The sequence below is a fragment of the Teleopsis dalmanni genome, chromosome 1 (assembly GCF_002237135.1).
Source record: "Teleopsis dalmanni isolate 2A chromosome 1, ASM223713v2, whole genome shotgun sequence".
Taxonomy (NCBI): Eukaryota; Metazoa; Arthropoda; class Insecta; order Diptera; family Diopsidae; genus Teleopsis; species Teleopsis dalmanni.
Window position 1 is genome coordinate 17,225,372 of NC_051846.1, and position 21,121 is coordinate 17,246,492.

At 30.1% G+C, this 21,121-nt stretch overlaps 4 protein-coding genes across 5 annotated transcripts; 2 read left to right on the plus strand and 2 right to left on the minus strand.

Annotated features, from left to right (window-relative positions):
• Nucleotides 1–171: 171 nt before the first annotated feature.
• Nucleotides 172–1,073, minus strand: LOC119668768 (gonadal protein gdl). Its single transcript, XM_038078394.1, has 3 exons — nucleotides 813–1,073; nucleotides 463–757; nucleotides 172–410 (listed from the first exon to the last, which is right to left on the minus strand). Exons 1-3 carry the CDS (start codon nucleotides 935–937, stop codon nucleotides 264–266), a joined length of 567 nt encoding a protein of 188 aa, XP_037934322.1. The 5' UTR covers nucleotides 938–1,073; the 3' UTR covers nucleotides 172–263.
• A 1,307-nt stretch (nucleotides 1,074–2,380) lies between these two features.
• Nucleotides 2,381–3,982, plus strand: LOC119667166 (bifunctional peptidase and arginyl-hydroxylase JMJD5). The gene is made up of 3 exons (XM_038076492.1): nucleotides 2,381–2,861; nucleotides 2,902–3,058; nucleotides 3,122–3,982. Exons 1-3 carry the CDS (start codon nucleotides 2,571–2,573, stop codon nucleotides 3,895–3,897), a joined length of 1,224 nt encoding a protein of 407 aa, XP_037932420.1. The 5' UTR covers nucleotides 2,381–2,570; the 3' UTR covers nucleotides 3,898–3,982.
• Nucleotides 3,983–4,252: 270 nt separating this feature from the next.
• LOC119667258 (succinyl-CoA:3-ketoacid-coenzyme A transferase, mitochondrial) lies at nucleotides 4,253–11,539 on the plus strand. The gene is made up of 7 exons (XM_038076578.1): nucleotides 4,253–4,441; nucleotides 7,912–8,110; nucleotides 8,170–8,343; nucleotides 8,414–8,626; nucleotides 8,683–9,269; nucleotides 10,704–10,874; nucleotides 10,941–11,539. The coding sequence occupies exons 1-7, from the start codon at nucleotides 4,373–4,375 to the stop codon at nucleotides 11,085–11,087; spliced, it is 1,560 nt and encodes a 519-aa protein (XP_037932506.1). The 5' UTR covers nucleotides 4,253–4,372; the 3' UTR covers nucleotides 11,088–11,539.
• On the minus strand, nucleotides 11,499–17,961 carry LOC119667327. 2 transcript variants are annotated; one of them, XM_038076679.1, is made up of 4 exons: nucleotides 17,538–17,961; nucleotides 12,131–12,451; nucleotides 11,627–12,066; nucleotides 11,499–11,525 (listed from the first exon to the last, which is right to left on the minus strand). In XM_038076679.1, the coding sequence occupies exons 1-3, from the start codon at nucleotides 17,553–17,555 to the stop codon at nucleotides 11,749–11,751; spliced, it is 657 nt and encodes a 218-aa protein (XP_037932607.1). In that variant the 5' UTR covers nucleotides 17,556–17,961; the 3' UTR covers nucleotides 11,499–11,525; nucleotides 11,627–11,748. The 2 variants fall into 2 exon arrangements, with proteins under 2 accessions (XP_037932607.1, XP_037932564.1); XM_038076636.1 differs by having other exon boundaries at nucleotides 11,499–11,546.
• Nucleotides 17,962–21,121: the final 3,160 nt, after the last annotated feature.

A 21,121-nucleotide genomic window follows, 5' to 3' on the forward strand; every position in this document is an offset into this window, starting at 1 on the left:
CATATTACCTACATATTTCCACTAATTTATAGGCCATCTACCTAAAAATGTTGGAATGAAACTAATATATAATAAAATAAATGTTATTTGTATCCTTATTAAAACTTTTAATTTATTTTTCCATTTGAATCGATAGCTATCGCTATGAATTAAAAAGTTCTTATTTATATAATTATATATATTAGACAATCGATATACATATATAATTAGTGGTTTGTTATATTAAGTGAAATACAAATACTATTAGCTACAGTTCAAGCTTTTTATTTTTTGTTTGGTTTAAATGAAAGTGCACTTAAACGTAATATAAAGTCTAGTAAGTATATTTGTATTGTAATTTCCTTGGGATCGGTAGTTACGTAGAAACCAGGTACCCCAGCATTATGCAATGTGAGTTGCTGCTCACGAACCTATAATAATGAAATTTTTAAAATCAATACATTTTTTTAATATGTTTCCTACCTTTTCATCTAACAAAGAAATTATATTTTTATCTGTGTCTGCTAATATCTGAGCATGTCTCTTGCTCGTAATCTTTACAATATGTTCCAGTTCTTCCTTATCCGCAGTTACTTTTTTCCAATCATCCATTTCTTCTTTAAATTTCTTTTGTTGAGTTTCGCGCAACTGCAAGAGATGCTTCTCTGTTAAATGCTGAATTTCCACTAGACCTAATACAATTTGGTATATAGTATCATAGACTAAACAATTCGCTAATTCTGTTAGCAGTTCATAAGAAATCCGGATTTGGTAGTATCTACGTAAATCGAAAGATGGTAAATGGACGCCTTGGCATTATTGAAATAATTTACTCTGGAATTTTCGCATGCATGCTTTTTAGTTGATCCAATAAAAAATACAATTTTCTTTGAATAAATTCTGGGCTGAACTCATTTTCCTTGGTAGAATCCTCAATTTTGGCCGTTTCAATGTCCATTTTACTTAAATTTAATAATTATTTGATTGTTGAAATAGAAAATTGTTGATTTCACATAAATTTTAAACTTATTGTCCAGCGTCATTATTGAGGATGAACAGCTGAGTTAACAGGGCTACCATAATTTTAAATTAAAAAAAAGGTAATATAAAGAACACCATAACTTGACGAAGTATTAGATTTCATATATATATTCCTTAATTATTTCTCCAAATTTTTTATTAGAGAAAAAGTACAGCAACGTCTACAACTGTCTACAACTGTTTGCTTGCAAAGCTTAATTTCTTTTTTAATAAAATAATATATATTATCTAAAAACTAATATATAATAATTTTTAGTTTATGTAGCAGTTAGTCTTTACTTAACTTATTTCTTTTTCAAAAACTCACTTTTGTTTAATATTTTAATATCTTTCAACTTGCTTGATTTTTTATTAACATACATTTATATTAGGTAAATTCTTTTGGAACAAATGCTCCAATCGAATAAATTTTGGCTGCTTAAAAATAATTTGGCAGCACTGTCTAAATCAGTAAACATATGACAAGAAAACAAATTTTAAACAAATGTATGGTTGATAAATATATGTATATACAAAAATAACCCCAGTTAAAATGCGGTTATTTTTGTTTTTTAAAATATACTAACTTTTATTTCGAAAGTTTTTTGTGTATCTCTACACGTGTTTCGGCAAATTCGCTTTTGCCTTCATCAGGAGAATTCCTAATATTGAATTTTTCAATGATCTAATGATCTAAAAATCATTCACAATAGATCAGTTTTAAGATTTGGCACCATTGTAATGCGAGTGGCTTATTCGTTAAACAGTTTCAAGAAAGTGGGCTTTTTTTGCGAATTTTGTTTTGCTTTACATATTAATATTAAAGTGAAACGTGTTCTATTGAAGCATTCGTGTCGAAAGAATACATCTGTTGTAGAAATAAATATATATCTCAGAATACTTTAATACTTAATTTTATTTATAAGAATTGATATTAGATTTAAATCAACAAATCAAAATTCAAAATTCTCCTTTTATATTTACGTTATATATAAATTGTCAAACATGTAGCACTACAGGAAAAGTAAAATTAAAAATTGTTCGGCTACAACTTCAACAGCGGTGGCAGTTTAAGTCACACATTCTGTTCGTAACATTTATTTTCAGTTCATTTAATTTTGACTGTACGATTCGACAGTTTCGGCTTCAGCTATAGCTGCAACATTCTGTTCAGGCAGTTATGTCATACAGAAATATATATAATATGAGTGGTAAAAAAAAAATAAAAAATGCGTACGCAAAATATTATTAAAGACATTTTACTCAATAGTTCGAAAATGACATCACTAATCGCCGCCCATTGTTCTTCAGGTCTATATTTTAAACCAATCGAAACGTTTCCAACTTGAAATTGTAGCATTTTTGTATTGTTTAATACTTCAAAGCGTTTAGTCATTACGATATTTGTATCAAATAACAATCAACGATATTGTATTATGGTGAGTATTTTCAAGTGCCCAAACATGCATTGGCTAAATTTCATACCGTATCTGCATGAATGCTACCCTGTTAGTAGCTACCCTGTTATTTTAATGTAAATTAAATAACTACCCTGTTTTTAAATTATCGTGATGGAGTTGGTTGGTATTTTAGAAATGTCTATGCTTTTACCAAAATATTCGGATATTGAGCATTATGTTACGTTAGAACCGCAGACATCATATATTTTTCGGTTTATAATTCAAAATATAAGTAACATACAACAAAGCAACGGTAAACATATACTTTCGAATGACACTGAAGAAGCGGAATACTTAGTACAGTCATTGGTTGATAAGTACTGGGAACGTATACATACAGGTCACTTCTCACAAGTGTCTCAAGATATACGAAAAATTTATGCTGTTGGAAACTATTTCAAGGTTTGTAAATAAGTGTACAAATTTTAATAAATTAAAATAGATCTTTTATTTGTTATTTAGAAATTCAGAAGTTGAACAATTGGCTAAATGTAATGAAATACTGGATCAAGCGATACTTCTAGGTTGTACACAGAATTTATATGTGAACAACGTGAGATTACAGAATTGTCTACAAAAATATTTCAGTGCTGTATTATGTAAGTCTAAAATATCATTATTTTTAGTAATTAATTTTAATTTTTATTTTTCCTAAATTAAAGATGCTGATCTGCGTCTACCAATAATAAAGTCTTTACAACGACAATTACTGAGGTGTGATATACCTCAGTACGATTGTCCATCTATAGATTTTTTTCGAAAAAATTGCTTTGAAACGAAGTGCCCAGCATTGTTATTAAATTCGATTTCTCATTGGTCGGCATTGGAAAAATGGAGAGATTTAAATTATATAATTAAAATAGCTGGCAATCGTACTGTTCCAGTGGAAATTGGTTCTAATTATACAAGTGAAGAATGGTCACAACAATTGATAAAAATACGTGATTTTTTACAGAGGCAATTTTGTGGAAATATAAAAGATTCTGAATTTGAAATAGAATACTTAGCGCAGCACGAGCTTTTTGATCAAGTACCAGAATTAATGAAGGATATACGTATACCCGATTATTGTATTTTGGCTACGAAGGCTGAACAGAAGGTTGACATAAAAGCATGGCTTGGACCAAAAGGAACTATCTCTCCATTGCATTATGACCCGAAGCACAATTTACTTTGTCAAGTTTTTGGAGCTAAAACAGTTATTTTAGCCGCACCAGAAGACAGTTCGAATTTATATCCACATAAAACACAATTCCTGAACAATACCTCACAAATTGATGCTATTAACTTAGATTTGCAGAAGTATCCAAAATCAGCAAATGTCAAATTTCTTCAATTAACCATACAAGAAGGCGACTGTTTATACATACCAAAGAAATGGTGGCATTATGTACGCGCCGAAACAGAAAGTTTCTCAGTGAGCTTCTGGTGGGAATAAAACAAGTTTTTATTTAAAATAAATTATATATATATAAAATTATAAAATTGTGAAATATATGAAAAATTTAGTGCAGCAGTTAGTTATACATTAATTTTTTTGTTTAATTTAAAATGTTAGTTTCATAGTTGCATAGTTGTTCTAAAACTCGTCGCTGTGAAAAAGCTTTCTACAGATATGTGGTGGTGTGGTGAAAAACTTGTTTTTCACATTTGTTTTGTTATAACGTACCAAGTGTTTGTAGTAAGCAGATAATAATACGGTATTTAGTTGTGCGGTAAAATATTTACACGTGCCAAAACTTAATGAAAAGAGCTTTATTTCACCACACTAGTTAAACATATGGAACTTTATTATTTTTGATGGTAGTGATTGAGTTGCTCTCGTATGGATCGACAGACTGGTTTAAGAACGGTTGTTGCAAGGTTAACAAAAATATTTTCTTAATAAAAATAGAAAAATATAAATAAGTGCAATGTTTGTGAATCAATTGCGTCGCGTGTTTACTAAAAATTGTTATTACAATAATGTAAATACTATTAGGGTAAGTGCGCGGAGCTCATAATAAAGTATATAATTTTTTTTTAATCATTTAGGGATGCCCTACAGACAGCTATGACAGAACGCAAAATATATTTATAAATCACAGATGTAACTATTTCAAGTTTAAAAATATTTTTTTAAGATACATTAATAAGCGTAATAAAGCTTTTGTTTCAAACTTATATCATTTAAATTATGATAAGCAATTGTTTGGTCATATAAATACGATAAGAGGTGTGTTTTCTTTTTCTTTTTTTAAAAGAGTAGATAGCCTTAAAAAATCAAGCACGGTAAATATAGTTTCTTTAAGAGAATAATAAGGCAATTGCTCTGTCGGATGAGACAAGACAATTGTCCAAAACTAGTCCGTTACGGACTATTTCAATTGCATTCGCGACGAAAGCTTACGCATACACTAACTGTTTTGAACAGATTAGTTTACGATAAGTAGAATCGACTGATTCGCTATTAAGACACACTTGTGTAAAATGAGCCATCCTTAGGCTAACTGTGATCCATTAAACTGCGCCAGTTGTAGTCTAGACTTGGAGTAGTTACATTTCCTACAGGGTACCAATAACGATTATGTTAGTACGTAAACAAATATTTTAAGTAATATATATCTAAAAAAAAATAAATAATATTAGTTTTATTAGTGACTTCAAGTCTCCACTTATGCGTTAGTAGCGCATAATGAAACTATGAACACGTCAAATTAAGTTTATTAGAATGTTTTGCCTAAAGTTTTTAGAAAATTGAATTAATTTATCCAATTTATTTAAATTATAATTTATTTTCACTGCGTATATTTTTATTTTTAGCCTTTGTTGTCGTTTTTTGTTCTATTTGTGCGTAACATATACTATTTTCGATCTAAATGACACACAAATTAAGGTAATTTTCAATAATTATTTTATTTGGTTAGTAAGAAAGGTATTTTATTATATTGAAATATATGGCTCATCTATCATGATTTACGGGTGATTACTACTTCCTAAAGGGGCACGAGCTATAAAGCACTAATAGTGCTAAATAATTAATTTTACAGAGAATGCTTGAAAGTTACGCTTTCCCTGTTCACTGATCTTTTACTTGTGTTAAATGGAATAAACACGAGACCACAAATTCAATTAATGTTGACTTCAGATTATATTAAAATGATTAAATAAAAAAATTTAGTTACTGAGACACATCTGTTCCTCGGAAGACAAAACTTTGATAAGACTAGAATTATGAAATTGCGTTTACTTTTGTTTTTTTGCTGCTTTTTTGTGGTTATCAGTCGCGTGTCTGGTAGGCAATAAGGTGACATTTCATCGCCTTTTTTTTCCCGCACTTTATCAACACTATGAATACCACAATTGTTATATAATAGTTGTCTTTTTTGCAATTATTTGCATGCTTTATTGTGATACCCTTTGTTGTTTGTTATAAATGCATTATAATTCTATTAAAATGACGGGAATAATGATCTAAATTAAATGCAAGACATAGCAATGAAGGTGCTTATTGGAGAGAATTATATATGTCCATACTTAAGTTCGTTTGCTTAGTGTTGAAAGTCATACATAGGTACCTGAGTCCATAGTATCAGTTAGGGAGATGGTTAGGAGAAAAGCTTACTTTTTGGGATCTGCATTCCAGTTCACTGCGTGACTGGCTGAATGTGAATGAGGTCTGCTCTTGGCTACTCAATGATATCTGTTAGAGATTTAATTAAGAGAACCCTTGACCCTTTTATGCTTGTTCTCCTGTCAACCGTGTCAGTACGCATGTAGATACTTACCATTATTCACCCTTAAGCAATCGTGAATGTATTAGCAGTATAAAAATAATTTACAAATAAAAGTGTCAATAAAAAACTTGAAAACTTATGATAAAATTTCTTCTCTATTTTAAAAAATTGTTTTGGCAGTTTCACGAGAAAGCAATGTAATCGGATATACAATTTTTATAAGTACAAGATCTACAAAGTAGAGACCTTCAATAAGTTGTAGGCTTTGCCCTTCTTAATTCTTAATGTTTATTTATTATAAATAATTCAATTTCGAGTACAATAATTATACGTGTACGAATAACAATCGAATGACAATCATTTTTTTAAAATAAAAATATTCTTAGCTTTTTACCAATTCAAACCCGTGGTAGATCACGTCGGGGTCACCAATTGTAGGCTTTCCCCTCCTTAATTCTTAATGTTTATTTATTATAAATAATTCAATTTCGAGTACAATAATTATACGTGTACGAATGACAATCGAATGACAATCATTTTTTTAAAATAAAAATATTCTTAGCTTTTCACCAATTCTTCTGCCTGGCCAACTGATCTCATTTTCAATATTTTATTTCTTCATATTTGCATGGCTAACTCGTATTATTTTTAATATTGAATGGCGAATATGCAACCACCAGAAATTCTTTAATCTTTACTTTTCTTCTTTTATTTTTACTCACTTTATTTAGTCCAGCTAATTCACACATTCGTCAACATATGCTTTTAGATATAATCATTCATTCGTTCGAATAAGATCATTAACAATATTTGACCATTAATGTTGACTAAGATAAATCCACTACGTTAAAGGATAAAATATCGAAAACTCTTCTATGTTTGTAGCATAAATCCTATCCGAAAAAATATTTCAATTTAGCAAAGAGTGGTGCACTAGCTTGTTTAATTTTGATAGAACCAACCCACCATTCTCATTAGGCGCCTAACTTACCAATATAAGCTTGTCATGAAAAATACATAAATAGCAAGAATTAGTGGTAAAATTATAAAATGCGAGTCAAAGTGTCCATATGTCTATGTGCAGGCAGTCGTTTTTGATGACTGGCTAATTTTTTCTTACAAAGTCATGATGTCCGATCGCATCCTATGATTTTCGATGTAATGTCTTGAAAGTAAGTTTATATGGCATTTGTGTAAAAAAGTTATTCGATGTTGGTTCTTCAACAAATATTTTAGGTGTTTTTTGCTGAAAAATTTGAGAGATTTATTTGCTTTGGAATAGGTACACTTAGAATATATGCGCTATGTAGGTTCCCCGATACTACTACTTTCTACAAACTTAACATTACTATTCCAAACTGCATGTACCCTTAAATGACGTCGTTGGGGTCCATTAATTTATTGTAAATAGTCGTCAAGTTTTAGATGAGTGCATTATACAATATCTAACATAAACAATGTTATCTAATGTTTTTTTTTTGACAAATTTAGAAACTCAATATTTAATCACATTTTGATCTGCTTTTTTAATGGGTTGAAAGAAATATAAGCTGTCATTCTCAGTTCTTAGACTAAATGCAATTTGAAACTAACGAAGGAATGATAAGAGTGCAGAATGCAGAAAGTTCAAAAAATTTTGTTATTGAGTGTTCCATGTTGATAACATGGAAATTACAAATTCAAGTAAATATATATGTAGCAATTTTCTAATAATAGGTTTTCTTTGTTTATTTAAGGTTATTGCTTGTTATTCCACAACCGGTAAAGCATCCAACAAAAAAATTTACGCCAGTGCAACTGAAGCTGTAGCCGATGTAAATGATGGCTCCATGATTTTCTTTGGTGGATTTGGCATTGTTGGTATACCAGAAAAGTCCATTGAGGCACTTAAAGAGAAAGGTGTAAAGAACATCACTGCGGTTACTAATAATGGAGGTTAGTTTATGATATATTATCGAAATGAGATTAGTATACATATACTTTTTTATAATCAGGTGTTGAAGATTGGGGTCTAGGAAAACTTATCCGACAAAGGCAAGTATCTAAAATGATTGCTTCCTATGTAGGAGAAAATGCTGATTTAGTGAATCAATATTTGGCTGGGGACTTAGATGTCGAATTGACGCCTCAGGGAACATTAGCAGAAAAAATAAGAGCTGGTGGTGCAGGTAAGCACTTGTCAAAACCAATTGTGTTGAAATTAATGTATGAAGTACATAAATTTTTTACATCTCATAGGCATACCAGCTTTCTTTACACCTACCGGCTATGCTACTCTGATACAAAATGGCGGAGCACCGATACGTTACAACAAAGATGGTACTGTAGCTATTAAAAGTGAACCAAAACCAGTACAAACATTTAATGGCAAGAATTATGTAATGGAACAATCGCTTTTTGCAGATTATGCGCTTGTAAAGGCTAAGAAAGCCGATCCATATGGAAATTTAGGTTGATAAAATTGTTATAAATTTTTAGAAGTACTTATTGAATATATTTGTATTTAGTTTTTTATAAATCGGCAAGAAATTTTAATCCCGCAATGTGTCGTGCTGCCAAAGTAACGATTGCAGAAGTTGAGGAAATTGTGCCAGTGGGTGCTCTAGATCCCGATCAAATACATGTACCTGGAATATTTGTTGATCGCATATATCAGGGGACCAATTACAGCAAGCGTATTGAAAGACTGCGTGTTACGGAAGAGAATAGTGGTGGAGAAAATGTCAAACCGAATCCAGCTCACGAAATACGTCATCGTATTGCTAGACGTGTTGCAATGGAGTTTCGTGATGGTATGTACGCAAATTTGGGCATTGGCATACCAGTGCTTTCTTCAAATTACTTGCCAAAGGGTGTTAATGTGATGCTGCAGTCAGAGAATGGTATTTTGGGATTGGGACCATTCCCAAAAAAACATGAAGTCGATCACGACTTAATTAACGCAGGCAAAGAAACAGTTACTGTTATTCCAGGAGCTTCATTTTTCGGTTCAGATGAAGGTTTTGCGATGATACGAGGAGGTCACATGGATTTAACTATCTTAGGTGCTATGGAAGTATCTGCAAAGGGTGATTTGGCAAATTGGATGATACCTGTAAGTTTATATATACCATTGTCATTTGGAAAATGTGTCAAATGTCTGTACTATTATTCGTTTACACGTTTATCACACTAAGACTTATGTTATGTAGAGTGTCACGAGCACGTCAAAATCAAAACTGTTGTTGCTTTCTATACAATTTAAAAAACTAAGAGAGAGAGAGAGAGAGAGAGAGAAAAAACAAATTTCGGTATAAATTCGGTCATGACAGCCGAGGCTATCCATGCCTCGTCACTAAGTCAAAGCCATGTTGTATGAATGTATTGCATACATTGTATTTCCTTTAATGTATGTATATAATTTCCTTTTAAATTTGAGCACAATCAAAAAGTACAAAAGTAATAGTAAAAATGCGAAAATGACAAACTAATGTGACATTCTGTTTAACATGCATTTTCATCATAAGAGAAAGAGAAAGAGAGAGAGAGAGAGGGATGGAGTGATATAGACAGAGAGAGAGAGAGCGATGAAGAGATATATATATATGTATAGAGCGACGAATGGAATGATATATATTTATAGAGAGAGAGATGGAGTAATATCCAGAGAGAGAGAGAGAGAGAGAGAGAAGGATGAAGTCATATGGAGTGAGATAGAGAGAAACGAACTTCTGAAAAAGTATTTAAAATATGTGTACTTCGCGGTGTATAGAAAGGTAGGACACGTTATTGATGCATTAGTGGGTTTTGAAAAGTTTTGAAGCATTAATTCTTGAGAATATTTAAATTCGAATATTTGAGCCGATCACTTTAAATTTACTCACTGTTTTATTTTATTTTCGTTTTGTTTTATTCAAATACGTATAGCATATAAATATGTAATTGAATATGATGTTCAATAATTTTCGAGCGATTTTTCTTCTACACTGTATACACAGAGAAGCAACTGTGTGGTGCGAATGGGTGTTGTCTATCACGAAGATCATACGGCAACAGCCATACAGAGAGAAAATAGTTTTGCTGTACTATTCAGGATCTGTCTGCAAACAAATTTATTACCAATGACAATTTTTCTTTGTCATTCTTTGTCATTCTTGATCAGTTGATTTTGTTTTATATGTATACCCATAGTAAATGAGGTGTGAATAATGAGAAAACGAATGGATTTAGAATAGTGTGAATGCTGGAATCTAGAAGTAAATGTTAGAGACTGGGTAAGTTGAAACTAAAATTAATGAAATTAACAAAAATAAGCAGGTTGTGATATCAAAAGAACTGTTTAGTGGATTTAAGAATATCTCTGAAAAAGATTGGTATATTACCGAATTGTTTAATTGGTCATAAAGATCATGGCATAGTTTGATGTGAGAAAGTTTGTACAGCTTTTATAGTTATCTTTGACATTTTTAATTATCTGAAATGTTTATAATTAATAACTTAAAATAAGTTAAGATTACTTAATTACTTTAAATTAATTTTTCCTATTTAGGGTAAATTGGTAAAAGGAATGGGTGGTGCAATGGATCTGGTTGCTGCCCCTGGTACTAAGGTTGTTGTAACAATGGAACATAATGCCCGAGATGGATCGCCTAAAATATTAGACAACTGCTCATTGCCTTTGACAGGAAAAGAAGTTATCGATTTGATTATTTCCGAAAAGGTAAGACTACTTCTAAACTGAGCTGTGTTAAATAAATTCCTTAAATGTGTTTTTTTATGCATTTAGGCTGTTTTTGAAGTTGAAAAAGGTGTTGGCCTTACATTAATTGAAGTCGCAGAAGGTTACACAGTCGATGATGTGATTGCTTGTACGGGTGCCAAATTCAAGGTGTCACCTAATTTGAAGAAAATGACTCAAGCTGAAGTAGCCTAGAATAATGGCAGTGGAACAATGCGCTTTAATATTACTAAGTCGTTGTAAATGTAAAAAACTCGTAAAAAATGTAAATGTGAAGTAATCAAAATGTTTAGAACTATATTTAATAAGAGTCCAAAGTGATATTTTGTGCATTTATTTAACAAAAAATAAAAACGAATATAATTCATCAATGTATTAAGAATAGCAATTTTATTGTAGAATAAATAGAAACTTTAATTATAGAAGTATATAAAAATATCTAACTGTATGCATAAGTTAATGCATACATACTCGTATAAACTTAAATGTATCTTTAATCGTGTTATAGTAAAATACAGAATGAAGAAGTAGTAACTGACCAAATCATCCATATTTATGCGCCATATTGATTTAAGCATACGTATGCTTTCTAATCGCACTTTTTTCCATTAGTTCATCTCAGACGGCAATTTTCTATAATTGTGGAAGAGAGAACTGAAAATAGTATTATTTGTAATTACCTATAACTATGTAATATTATTAACATAGTAAACACTAACGTTAATAAGACTTACTTTGTTCAACGTTTGTTGAGCTCTTTACATAATGTAAGTTAAGTCAGTTACGTATTACTCATCCTGTCTTTTAGAAAGCTTGTCTTTTAATTTTATTGGTAGATTTAGTTAGATTTCTATTTCTAACTAATCGCTTTTGATACGTTTCGTAGTGTCTTAGACCTTCTTGCTTCGCGCATGTGCTTGTTAAGCATATCAAAAAGTTTTATGTCCATTTCGGATTCAGATCGGCAAACGGCACAGAACTGTGAAGTCAATAAGTGCAATGGACTGCGAAAGTAAATTTGCTTGTTCGTATTTAATCCATTTTTGTGATGAGCCCACCAATGCAAAAACATTTCGATAATACCCAATAGCAAAGCCAGATATATGTTGAAAAAGAACAAGGTTGGAATAAGGAGCAAGTGATGTGACGATTTGTTATAACCCAATACAATTTCCTGTAATAAAAAACGATATAAAACTATGTATGGGTAGCTTTTAAAATAATTTAATGCATCTTACATTTATAACACCATCCATTTTCAGATAGTCTTCTCTGGCATATTGAGGACTTTTGGGTTTTTCGTTTTTGTCGTTCACTGGCAAGACCTGTATATCGTGAGGTGGAAAATTTTCATTATAGTCACCACTTATTTGCTTGTCAAACTCTTCGCATGGGGTACCACGCAAATACTTCTTGGGTATATGAAAACTTTTGTGTTTAATGTAACGCACTTTAAGTTTGCCATTTAACGGTTCTCCAGTTTCTTGGTCGAACTTTGGTAATTCTACAGTGGTGCTATCATCGGTGTATATATAATCGACTTCGCCAGTTTCAGAGTTCTGAAATTGTTTTTAGTTAAATAAGCTGCTTATAGATTAAAAAATGTTTTATTGTTATTGTAGCTCGTTGTGATGTTTTATTGTTAGTTATATTTACCATAAAAAAATGTATTGAATTTAATGTTAAAAACTAAACTCTAAATGGAACTATCTGCGTATAGGGTGTTGAAGATGGGTAAATCTAAAGTTGACTTTCCCGTTTGTTTCGATTTGTCGATTTATTGAAAAGCGTTAGCGTTATATAAGATATAGAATTATATATTCCTTTTAATAAATGTGCCACTTTCATGGAATTACCTTCTACATCCTTATAACTCGTTGTAGTCTTATTAAAAGTTAATCATATGTATATATTAAAGTAAATATCACCAGATAACACGTATATAACTTATTGTATTAATCAAATCACTTTATACTTTATAAAAAGGAAAAAGTAAAGAAATTCACTTTTTATTTAATTTTCATGTTTTTTTTATTTAGTTATTGCTTTCTATTTCGAATAATGGTCGCACACGTACATGGTATATGGTATTCAAAAAACTAATCCATTGGAGATAAGGTTTGCTGGTGATAAAACTGTTCAAAAATGAATCATACGATACTGCCAGACGACCAATACTAATTTACACCTAAGCAAATTGTTCGTGTATGTTTGGCATTGCTTTTTTATGTTTTTTCGAAATGTTAATCAAACAAGTAGAATGGTGTCTTAAATATTGTTTCAAAAACAATATAATAACTCTACTAAAATTCGAAAATAGTAAAATATGTGTCTAAATATTAGCCAGTGAAATAGATGTTGACTTGAATTTGAACCCTTCCAATCAGTTGAGAATTACTAAGGCTAAGTGGTTAATTGTGATATAGCGTGAAAACTCCCCATATATCTAAAGAACTTCAGAGAACTGTTTGGGCTTTAAATTTAAAGTAAGAATTTATTCAAGTTGAGATCATAAGATAATTCGCTGAAGTTGAAGGAAGAAAAATCCTAGATTAATATAAATCTGATAAGTACATGCGGAGCACAGATATAGCAAATGTGATGGACTTTCTAATCCTACTTCGATATTTATTAGTAATTAGCTGAAGTTAGTTGTTAGCTAAAGTACCACGCATGTGTAAGCTTGAAGGTTCTGATAGTGAACCCTCAATAAGTAAAACTTTTTACGAGTAACATATCAATTCATAAATCAATTCACCCAACTAGAATTTAAAGAATGTGAACTTTTGTAAACAGAAGAGACAATGAGACAAATCATCAATTTCTCCAATCTCATATTAATTTGTTCCAAAAAATATACTCTGTGCATATTTGACCTACGATACTCTGTACGATTATTCATTCTTATTGCCCGTAACAATGAATATTTTGTGGCTAATACTTGGTTGTTAAGTTACAGACTGAATATATGACTCTTCTTGATATCTAATTTCAAACAATTTCCGAATGATATTTTGGAGATCCCATCGTTGAATGTTTCGCAGTGGCTGTTAATATGAATGAATATTTTTATTGTGTAGAATATAATTAATCAATAATTATAATAAATAATTAAAATATTAATCAATTCCAGACAAATTGTAAATCCATCAATGACAAAAAACAAAACGATAACTATTTAAGAGTTAAAATTATATAAGTATTGCGTATCCCTGATATATCTTTGTTAATCTGAAGACTTCTATTATTGGTGATCATTTTGATATTTGGACTTGTCGTGACCGTAGTCAAATAATTTTCAAATATATTTAACTATTAAAATAAGAGCTATGGAGATGATCGCTTTCTCACTAATGGGATCAACTTTTATTGAATGTTACATTACTTTTAGTTACAAAGATATGTGACATATATATGCAGATATAAGTTGTGCCCTTTATGAACTCGAATTGTATAGGAAGAACTTTTGTGTGAAGTAATCAATCAGACAGTATTGCCATAAAGTATAGGTGTGAAAACGTCTGTTAGAGGCAGGGATTAGTATTAGATTTTAACCCAAATCCTTTACCAACAGAAATCTAATCTAATGCGTTATTATACCATAAATGTTACATCTGATTTAGTAGTTTAACTTATTTAAGTTCTAAGAGTGTTGCTTTTAAAATTAAACATAGGAATCTTCAATTCTTGATCTATTAGTAAAGAACGTATAAAACAATATTCAACTTAATTGTTTGAATTTACCTACTATAAGCGCCGTTTTTATTGAGCGCCATTATCAAAAATAATTAATATACTTAATAAAAATAAAATGTTGATAAGAAAATTTTAATTTTAGATTTAATTTCTTGGCGTCTGATAGTCAAACATTTGTAGGCACCACATGTAGAGTTGAGAGGTAGTTGGAAGAATTGCTAATTATCGAAACCATAACAAATTTGATAAAGTCTGCCAAGACTTATTTGGAGTCCAGTTGTGCTGAGATAAAACATGGAAGTACTTAAAAATGTTATCAATGTAAATATGTTAACCACTTTTATGATCCACTTCATTCTCGTAATAAATTTTGTCATGTAAACAATTGTGAAGGGCTTCAACTTGCCTGCTCTGTAATGACACGACGGATAAAATCACGACACAAGTAACTTCATAATGTACAATATGTACTTCTATTACGTCAACAAATGAGGGTGCGATAACTACGAAAACGAAATCTTCGAAATCATATTTGAAAGAAAGAAAAAATGATTAGTAAAATATATAAAACAAAATAAATGAAGTTTTTTAACAAATTCTATTTTTATTTCAATCCACTTAACACCTAACTTAAAAAATGATTAGCGTCAACTTGTCATAGAAGGGTTAAAGTTCAAATGATTCATGTGAATATTTGGGTTTTTTACGCAAATCTTCTTCAGCAAATATTGTTCTAATGTGTGCGGGGAGCTTGGCAAATATATGCAGAATTCTTAGTTGATTAACTGATTCAAGTTTGTTTTGTTTGTAGAATCAGAATTGCCTATTTACGTCAATCTTAAGTAAGTGTAAAAATATTTCAAATCTTACATTAAGAGTGCTAACTAACTACTGAAATCATCTGAAACCTTAACTTATATTTTCGAACTGCCAATTATTTATCTCTGTGCGAATTATTTTCTTCTTAAATTTTACTTCAAGGTACATTTATATGTTATTAAAATGTTTGAATTATTTTCATAATAGAAATGTTCTAATCTTGATCATTATTTAATACAATAATCCTAACTCAATTATCACGTATGGCTACTTTTCAATAACAGAACACTCTCTCAAATACATTTCGAAATAATTAGTCTATTAGTTATTAGATAATATTAGTTGCATGTTCAGTATACTGCAAGCCATATCGATTAGGTCAGGTTATTAGGATGATCAAAGCCATCCGCTCAGGTCTGTTAGTTGATTATATAAATTGGGAGGCTTTAAACAATTTAGACCTTGTAATGAAGACTAATATATTTTTCAAGAGGAATATTTTCTAAAAAGTAAGTCTATATCATATTAAATAAAATAGTATATGTTGCAAATGCGCTGGATACTGATAAAGCTAAGACGGCACAACTACAGCAGGAGTAATTCAAGGGAATACTTAATATTCTAAAATGGTTCTCTAACCGACTATGGTTTCTCAGTACAGTAACCGCAAGATTTACAATATTACGGCGTTTCTCAATGAAATAACAGAGATTTTGTTTTTATTTAAATTAGACCATTTTATTTTCAGCTGTGCATCTTTGAAAGAAAGAGAAATGTTGAACTATCGACATTACGATCAGAGATGGGGAACGACTAAAATTTATCATAGAACCTCGAGAACAGAGATGTTCTCCAAAAATTATCATAGATGTAAATGTAGAAAGGTGAAAACTAAATAATTTTTTTCAATTATTTTAAGAATATCTGCTGTTGTACTTGTAGTACAGATCAAAGCTTCATAAAATCACTGGCAGCACTCAATTTATTATAAGGGTCTGCTTACCTGTCAAATAATGACCTGCGCTGATAGACATCTGAGAAATAAAACTGTTTGTTGTTATACTTAGGATAATTTCAGTTCATGTGTGGATTGTTGAAGCTACAGTTACCATATTAAAGAATGAGTCAGGTATGTTCTGACTGACAATGATTTTTCGTTATTTATTCGGAGTACTAAATTTATTTGATGTAATAAGTGTACCTATCTCTTTGAGTGTAACATCCATATCAGCTTAGAGATGATTGCTGTGTCTAGCGAGTTCAATGGCTTACAACTTCTAGGGATGTTACTTTAGATCCTGGAAATAAGTGTACCTATCTTTCTTAGCATTATACTCGTATCATATTGAACATTACTGCTGTGCCTGACCAGTTTATCGGCTCATAACTTCCAGGGATATTACTTTTAAATTTTTTTCCTAGAATAATGAATAGAATTTTGTCCAAGCGCATTTTGGACTTGGAAATGTTGGCGTGGAGTAGATACCTTTGATATTAGACATATTTGTAACAGTAAATAAAATATAATTGGAATTTTACTTCTAATTTAAAAAATGCGAAGTAAATCAGAAATATGTATATTAAAAACTATAAAATATAGAAAAAATTCTACTATTATTTTATACTTTTTATTAATTATTTATTTGAGTTAAATTATTTCAATATATATTCTTTTTGTTTAGTACTAATATTTTCATTTGAGTATAAGTAGTTTTTTCTAACTTTTAACAATTTTTAGCTTTGCAATTAAAAGTACTTAATTGCGTGATTGTATGTGTGTATGTGTGTAAGTGTGTTTTGCGAGATTTATTTGATTTTTGTTGTTTTTCAACTAAGATTAACGAAATTGCTAAAAAGAACCTTTAATTTTAATTAAAATAAAAACAAAAAACGAAAATTCATTATTGTTTGTGATGTGATGTCTGTTATGATGAAGCAGGTGAAACGCCGACGGAAATGTTGGATAAAGAGAGTGCAAAGATGAGCTCAAGTTGGTTTTGTTCACGAAAAATAAAACAACAAAAACATAACAAGGCAGAATCACGAAATGGAAAAATTGTACTTTGCTATGTGCGGTTGTGCGTTGGTGTTAGTTTGCATGTGTGTATTTTGGGCATGAATGCTTCTTACCTGTATGGTGTAACCCATCGTATGTTGTTGTTATTATTATTATTATTGTTGCAGACGTTTTTTATTATTATTTTAATTGCACTTGTTTTTTTTTTTTAATAATAGGTAATGTAAGTAATTGATTTTGATTTTTTTGCAAAGAAATCGCAATGGAAATGTTCAGATTTTTATCTTTGCAATTTGTTCGTTTTGGCTTATGGAATATAATTTTTTGTCTCCTGATGAGTTTTTCGTTGTTAAATTTATTTAATATACACTACACACGTCTGAAACAATTTGCTATCGAATACGTATATTGGACTGATAAAAGTTATTTGATGCATATATCCACTAAATATAATCAAACGAAAAATATCGAAAGATACAATAAAAAAATTGTTAACCGCTTTCACGCATAAATCACCTCACGTCTAATCAACATTAACGCCGCTACCTTACTGTGGTGAACAGTTCTCTGCGTTTTGTTATACTCTTTGCATTTGGCACACAATAATAAATTATTTGAAAAGTTAAAAAACATTAACCCTTTATGATCACTAAGAACAGTTCTGGAGCTTTGAAAGCACATTTTTACTTAATTTTTATTTTATTTGTAAAAAATGTCATTTGTTTTCGTAAAAGCTTCTCAATTTATAATTACTATATAATTTTTACTGAAATCTATTTTTAACATAAAATAATAATGATTATAAGTAAATACTAACCTAAATACTAACTAAAAAAATTGGACATAAAAGTTCTAATTTTAAACAATTTTAATTAAGTAAATATTGACTATTATTATTTATTATCCCTTAAATATTAAAATATAAAATATTAATGATTGTAACTAAATACTAACCAAAAAGTTATAAATGCAAATTTAACTAAAAAAATTGAACATAAAAGTTCTACTTATAAACAATTTTAATTAAGTAAATATTGGCTATTATTATTTATCATCCCTTGCTCTTTTTCAGGTAGTTCCAGCGGTCATAATTCCATCGGTGTAGAACTTCGGTAGTATACCGATGAAGAACTTGATTAAGTGATTTCCATTAGCTCTTTAATAGGCAAATTTTTTACCATTTAGAGAGTTTTACAAAAACCGAAACAAGTGGTAGTCAGATAGTGCAAGATGTGGGCTATACTGTAGTAGCATTAAAAGTTCCAAACCAAGTTTCGTTGATTTGTTTCGAGTCATGTAAGATGTGTATGGCTTGGCATTATCATGATGGAACACAACTCTTTTTTTGTGCGTCCATTTTAGTCACTTTTCTTTGTTTGTTTTATTCAAGCGGCCAAGTTGTGAGTAAACGAGGCTGAATCAGTTCGTAACACACAATTCCCCTCCAATATCATCAAATATTCTACAAAACCGTATTTTCCGTCAATCTAGGTTTTGAGGTCGTTTGTACATGATTCAAATATGATTCGATTTTAAACAATCGCTTCACATTTTTTAATTTTATTCAATATTACGGAAGCTGGTATGGATACAATAACTAGCACCGATCAGGCAACTAATATTTACTTTTCTTTCAATATTATTGACCAATTGAAGTCTGAGATTATTGCAGATTGCACCGAAATTGTTAACGAATTCAGCAACGATCAGTTAAAAGATTCATTGAAATTCACGGAATTGGAATTATTTGATGGCCAATAATGCAAATGTTATTCTCGTAATACGTGATCTTGGAAATCACATGCCAGTCATACTTCATGTGGCTGCTCGACACTTAAAAGTCTTGTGCTTGGGAATACTTGAAATACAAATAATGTGGATTCGATAAAACTCATGTAATTTAGAGATATTTTCTTTTGAAGTAACACGTACAGTAGCGGACAATATAACAGCATTAACTAGTAAAAATAATAGATTTGTCATTGCTCCAATGATCAATGTAGTTTCAATTATCACGATCGAATAGCATTAAGTAGATTTTCAATAGTAAAATATGTTAGGTAGAGAGAAATATAAAGAATATAATTTTCATTTTCAATATCATATCATAAATTTCTTTTTAAATTTAAATTTTGTATTATGAAATTCTAATACTAAATACTAATACTACAAAGTGTAAGAAACACAGGTAGTTATACGAACAATAATAAACTAAATTCTAGTAGTATTAATAAAAAATAAAACTTTGAAAAGTACTTCATTGAAGAATAAAAATATCAATAAGTTCATTTTGTATCGAGTTCGCTTTTAATAACGTATATGATTTAAATACTTTGGTAAATGATGTTCAGAATTTTGTTTATGCGGTTTTGACTGTGAGTTGAAATTATTAAAATTTAAATATAAAAATTGCCGATAGATGTTTGACGTAAGAAAAAGCTTTCCTAAGAAAAAATTTTCTAAAGCTTCTCGAACAGTATGCTTTAAAAAGCTTCTGTTAACTGTTGCATCACCTTAGTCAGATTCTGATAATGTTAACACATTTAATTTTTTTATTATTATTTTATTTCTTATTATTTATTTATGTTGAAGCTAGTTGAGTCAGACACTTGAGCACTTTTACACTCTATTAACTGCGAGGTTTCTTCAAAACCCCTCTCTACTTTACTTATAAGAAAATTAATAAATTTATGTACGATTGCAATCGAAGATAATTATTAATTACTAATTATCTTTGATTTAATGCATTAAAAGTTTGGTAAATTGAGAGATAAAAACTATTTGATTTTAGTAAAACATTCATTATATTAAGAAAATCATTATTAGCTAATTTTAACATTCATATATCGAGTTTTAAGTATATTTTTTAAATTAATTAGCATTGATAAATATATCCTCAATGCATTGCAAGAACTTTTTGAAATATACTAAATTTTTGGTTAGTCACTAAACATTAGAGTTAGATACTCGTATGGGGTACACGTGACGATATTGATTTGTCAGTGGCGTCAGATTACATGGAATAGAACTACTTTAGAATTGTACTGAGAGTAGGAGGTGTATGGGTTCCTGATAAAAAGGAACAGTGCGGATAATGAAAAATTGCATGTGTTACTAGCATTGGGTATAAATCGAATATAGTGATTAAATGATTAAATTTATGCGATTTTAAACAAAGATGAATTTACATATAGCTTTCAAGGTTTCAGCATCTTTTTGTGTTAATTTCATTTATTTTAGCTTAGAATTTGTAACTCGTTCAAACTTGTGTAGTCTTCTAATATGGAACGTGTTTATTAGCCATCATTAAATACGTAATCCGTAATAATCGTTGATAATTAATTTAGTAAAATTTATTTTCGTATGTTATTCCAGCAAAGGTAGAGCAGAGCGTACCCACCAAGTGAATTGCTGTCATTTGGAACAGAACGCATTTATCGTGTGTTATTCATAATAAAAAGCAGGCACTTTATTTTATGGCACATTCACACTCGACTAAGATTAGAGTGCGAACTGTTTCTGTGATTAGGAATACGAAGTGAGTAAAGTTGGTTTCGTTCAACTAAAACAATACAAGGCAATCATAACATCGACAGTTGAGATTTACGTTGAGGAACCGTCGCGATTATAACGACTTTGAAGCTTTGATTTAAAAGAAGAGACCAGTGATCTCAGGGATACGTTAACGATGGTTTGC

Coding starts and splice junctions, on each gene's coding strand:
- LOC119668768 (XM_038078394.1), bottom strand. CDS start 937: ATGGACATTGAAACGGCCAAAATTGAGGATTCTACCAAGGAAAATGAG. Junction 758..812: donor ATGCATGCGAAAATTCCAGA/GTAAATTATTTC, acceptor CGATTTACGTAG/ATACTACCAAATCCGGATTT. Junction 411..462: donor TTTCTTTGTTAGATGAAAAG/GTAGGAAACATA, acceptor TCATTATTATAG/GTTCGTGAGCAGCAACTCAC.
- LOC119667166 (XM_038076492.1), top strand. CDS start 2,571: ATGGAGTTGGTTGGTATTTTAGAAATGTCTATGCTTTTACCAAAATAT. Junction 2,862..2,901: donor CTGTTGGAAACTATTTCAAG/GTTTGTAAATAA, acceptor AAATTAAAATAG/ATCTTTTATTTGTTATTTAG. Junction 3,059..3,121: donor ATATTTCAGTGCTGTATTAT/GTAAGTCTAAAA, acceptor CCTAAATTAAAG/ATGCTGATCTGCGTCTACCA.
- LOC119667327 (XM_038076679.1), bottom strand. Junction 12,067..12,130: donor AAATGGATGGTGTTATAAAT/GTAAGATGCATT, acceptor TTTTTATTACAG/GAAATTGTATTGGGTTATAA.
- LOC119667258 (XM_038076578.1), top strand. CDS start 4,373: ATGTTTGTGAATCAATTGCGTCGCGTGTTTACTAAAAATTGTTATTAC. Junction 4,442..7,911: donor ATAATGTAAATACTATTAGG/GTAAGTGCGCGG, acceptor TGTTTATTTAAG/GTTATTGCTTGTTATTCCAC. Junction 8,111..8,169: donor TGCGGTTACTAATAATGGAG/GTTAGTTTATGA, acceptor TTTTATAATCAG/GTGTTGAAGATTGGGGTCTA.